This window comes from Peromyscus californicus, unplaced genomic scaffold (genome assembly GCF_007827085.1).
Source record: "Peromyscus californicus insignis strain IS unplaced genomic scaffold, ASM782708v3 Scaffold_24__1_contigs__length_46423439, whole genome shotgun sequence".
Taxonomy (NCBI): Eukaryota; Metazoa; Chordata; class Mammalia; order Rodentia; family Cricetidae; genus Peromyscus; species Peromyscus californicus.
Window position 1 is genome coordinate 45,871,971 of NW_026294535.1, and position 4,332 is coordinate 45,876,302.

Consider the following 4,332-nt stretch of genomic DNA (forward strand, 5'->3'; position numbering starts at 1 on the left):
AGTCAAGGCCCCCGAGGCCACAGATTCCAGTATGTCTTTTGCTTCTGCTGTGCCTTTACATGTTTGCCACTGCCATCTTTCTCTGGTATCTGGCACAGTGTGAATGGGTGTGGGAGACCCCCACTGCCTGTAATGTAGTGTGTTTATCACATGGATACGTCCTGTTCTACTGGGCATTTTTACCTGTGGATTGCTAGGAATTTTCCCTGTGGATTATTGTGAAGTTGATTTCTTCTTAAGCTATACTGTCTAATTGATAATAATAATACTAGTTTAAACAGAGTTTTGATGATTGAAAGTATATACAAGGAGATGCCACACAGCTAGGGCCTACGAGTTTCACATAAGGAGCTGCATAGATCATAGTTCAGGTTAATGATTAAGGAAAACAGTTGAGTCTCAGGAGCCAGGCTGGCTCAAATTCTTTTCATCTTGATGTTGAAAAATGCTTTCACAGATTTTAGTGTGCATCATAGCTGAAACAAAGCCTTAGGATGACCTCAGGTTAGATTAAGATATTTTGATAATAGCTCTCAGGTTAGGGATCAAAAAACAAAGCAGCCCAATTATTACTAGCTGACATACTTTCCTTGCGAGAATTGGTTGGTGATCGAAGATGATGATTAATTCCTTATACCCATTTCTGCCATTAACCTCCTGATATAAAAAATCAAACAAACAACTATTGGTGAGTGGTTATGCAACCTAAGGATTTAAAGTAGAGCTGACTTTTTCATATACAAAGGTTTGGATTTGTGATTCCTTTAAGATACCTTTAAGATATGTAGTAAGGTGATTGGCCCTTTCTTTGTAATTGCAAAATTCAACCTGCCTGCCAGTAAAAGAATACTTTGCTTGCTTATACTGTTAATCTATAAACACGTTGCTTGGGTATGAATGTACACAGGTTCTTGAGATAACTTGTTTTTCAGCTATAATACATAAAATGTTTAATCATGTTAAGGGATATGGAAAACCTGCCTTTTTAAAACTTGTATTTGTTGTAATCATTTACTTGAAAAATAGAATGTAACCACATTGTAATTTTTATATTGCCTGGAAGATTTTGCTGGGGTATATAAGCTGTAAGTGAAAGGATAAAGATAGAGTTAGAAAGAGTTAAAACAAACATCAAGAATGGGAGAATTAGGCCAGGCGGTGGTGGCGCACACCTTTAATCCCAGCACTGGGAGGCAGAGCCAGGCAGATCTCTGTGAATTTAGGCCAGCCTGGTCTACAGAGCAAGATCCAGAACAAGCACCAAAACAATACAGAGAAACCCCAACCCCCAAAAAAAGAAAAGAAAAAAAGAATGGGAAAATTAGAAAGAAAACATCAGAGAGACAGAAGGGACATTTCTGGATAGTGATAAGAAAAGAGATTATAGAATCAGAATACAGAAAAATAAATAAGGAAGCCATCAGTAGAGTGTGTAAGTGTCTTTTTCCCTTAACCCCCTCAGACAAAAAAGTCTTAGTACTTTTTTTATCTGTGGATTCCTTTCTAGCCCTGCCCTGCTGGAGGCTGGTCCCCCAGGCAAGGATAGATGCTGTGGGATGTTCTGTATGGCAAATGTGTTGCTCTGATTGGTTAGTAAATAAAACACTGATTGGCCAGTAGTCAGGCAGGAGGAAGTATAGGTGGGACAAGGAGGAGAAGAATTCTGGGAAGTGGAAGGCTGAGTCAGAGACACTGCCAGCCGCTATGATGACAAACAGCATGTGAAGATGCCGGTAAGCCATGAGCCACGTGGCAAGGTATAGATTTATAGAAATGGATTAATTTAAGATATAAGAACAGTTAGCAAGAAGCCTGCCACGGCCATACAGTTTGTAACCAATATAAGTCTCTGTGTTTACTTGATCGGGTTTGAGCGGCTGTGGGGCTGGCAGGTGAGAGAGATTTGTCCTGACTGTGGGCCAGGCAGGAAAACTCTAGCTACAGACGGAATAGTCATTTCTTTGAGAAAGATGCAATCCTTTGTATTGTATTAATGAATGCTTTTTTCACTTGCTGATTCCTCAAGGTGTAGATAAAAGGATTCAGAAGTGGAGCCACTGAGGTATTGAGCACGGAAATTCCCTTGGAAATAGATACTTTCTGCTTGACTGATGGTTTAACATACATGAAGATGCAGCTGCCATAAGAGAGGGATATCACAATCATGTGAGAAGAGCATGTAGAGAAAGCCTTCTTCCTCTGGCTGGTTGAAGGGATTTTTAGAATTGTCAGGGCAATGTAGGTGTAGGATATTACCACCATTACCAGTGTGAGCAAGAGTGTCACCAAAGCTGAGACAAACCCCATCATCTCCAAGAACTGTGTGTCTGTGCAGGAAAGCTGCAGGAGTGGAGTGGTGTCACAGTAGAAATGATCAACGATGTTGGAAGCACAGAAGTCAAGATTCAAGCCTAACAGGAGTGGTGGAAAAATGACAAAAAAGCCAGCAAGCCAACAACTGAAGACCAGCTGCAAACAGACTTTATTGTTCATGATGGTCATGTAGTGCAGGGGCTTGCAGATGGCTACATATCGGTCATAGGACATGGCTGCCAGCAAGTAAAATTCTGATGCTCCAAATAGGAAAGCAAAAAACACTTGAGTCAAACAATTACCATAAGAAATGGTTTTGTCCCCAGTTGCCATTGTAGCTAGCAATTTGGGGATGCATGTGGTAGTGTAGGATATCTCTAAGAAGGAAAAGTTCCGAAGGAAAAAATACATGGGGGTCTTCAGGTGAGTATCCACCAGGGTGAGTGTGATGATGATCAGATTGCCAGTGATGCTGAGCAGATAGGTAAGAAGCAGGAAGATGAATAACACAACTTTCCACTGTGGGTCATCTGTCAGACCTGCTAGGATGAAAACTGTCACCCTTGTGTGGTTCCCCATTGTGATCTTCTGGCTGTTAGCTGGTCTAAGAGGACGAGAGAGATGGGTGGAGGGAGATTATCACTACAGAACTATCCTAGTGATAAGTAGTGCTGAAGTGTCATTGTCATTGCAAGGGCCAGGTTTCAGACAGCAACACAGTGCTCATCCATGGTCTAAAGAGAGCTATATCAGGAAAATAGTAGCTTATACCTTCATGGTATCTGGACAGAAAACAAAGATTTTCATTTATAATTCTACTTTTGAATAATTTATACATGGTGTTATTTGTTCATCTCTCTTACATGAATGCATGAGGGGAAATTAAAGGAACTAAAAAGTACTTTTTTCTTACTTGCCTATACCTTAAAATTGTGATGGTATTTCCTTTCTCTCCACAATGAAAGAGGTTTGCTTGAATAAAATCTTAAGAGTTTGCATACAAATCCAAAGTCACCTGGAGCATACTTGTGTGCATTTTTATCTTTCCCTGCTCCCTCTTTCCCTGTCCCTGCCCCCATAAACACATAAACACAGGAACAAGCAAGGCACACACATGACATCTTCAGTATCTCAGTATAAAAGACTATCATCGATTACCTTAACTAATCAAATTGAAGATTTTCAATCCTATCACTGCTTTCATGACTGTGTTCTTATATCAGAAGTTTAAATGAAGCCTGGAAAGTGCTTTCCTTTACAGTTTTCAATTGCTTTAATTTTTGTTGTTACCCTATATTCTGTGCACTTTCTATTCCAATACCAAGTCAGTGGGAACAGTCTGTTAAAGCCAATGCTAATAGTAAACCATAGTGGTGATCTTCTGGGGTAGCAGTATTGACAATGCAACAAGTAATATAAATTAATATTGGCATAAAAAAATCCAAAATGCAAACATAGAAATATGATTTTAGAGGCAAGGGTATGGAGACAGGTATGTGGAAATCTAGTGAGATAAAGATCTTTAGAGATGGATCATGAGCATGAAAAAGAAAAAGGTTAGTGAATCTATATTACTAAGTGAGAGGAACTGTTCAGTATAAAAATTTCTCCACCTATTACTAGTTATTTTAATTAATTAATTTATTTATTTATTTTATATCCCATCACAGTTTCCCCTCTCTTCTTTCCTCCAGTCCCTCCCCTAACCCACTCTGTTCCTCTCCCCCGCCCAATCCACTCCTCCTCCATTTCTGTTCAGGAAACTGAAGAGTTCAGCACCCCCCAACCCTACCTGATCTCTCATGTTCCCATCCCTACCCACCCTCAGTCCATTCATGAAATCTCTTCTATTTCCCCTTCCCAGGGAGGTCCAAGCATTCCCCCACGAACCCTCACGGCTACCTAGTCTCTCTGGGTCTATGGATTACAGCATAGTTATCCTTTATTTTACAGCTAATGTCCACCTAAAAATGAGTACAGACTATGTTTGTCTTTCAAAGATTGAAAACTTCAATGACT

General features: G+C 40.0%; 1 protein-coding gene across 1 annotated transcript; it reads right to left on the minus strand.

Moving 5' to 3' along the window:
- Window positions 1-1,953: 1,953 nt before the first annotated feature.
- On the minus strand, window positions 1,954-2,901 carry LOC128120076 (olfactory receptor 6C74-like). The gene has a single exon (XM_052753829.1). The coding sequence runs from the start codon at window positions 2,890-2,892 to the stop codon at window positions 1,954-1,956; it is 939 nt and encodes a 312-aa protein (XP_052609789.1). The 5' UTR covers window positions 2,893-2,901.
- Between the last annotated feature and the right edge of the window lie 1,431 nt (window positions 2,902-4,332).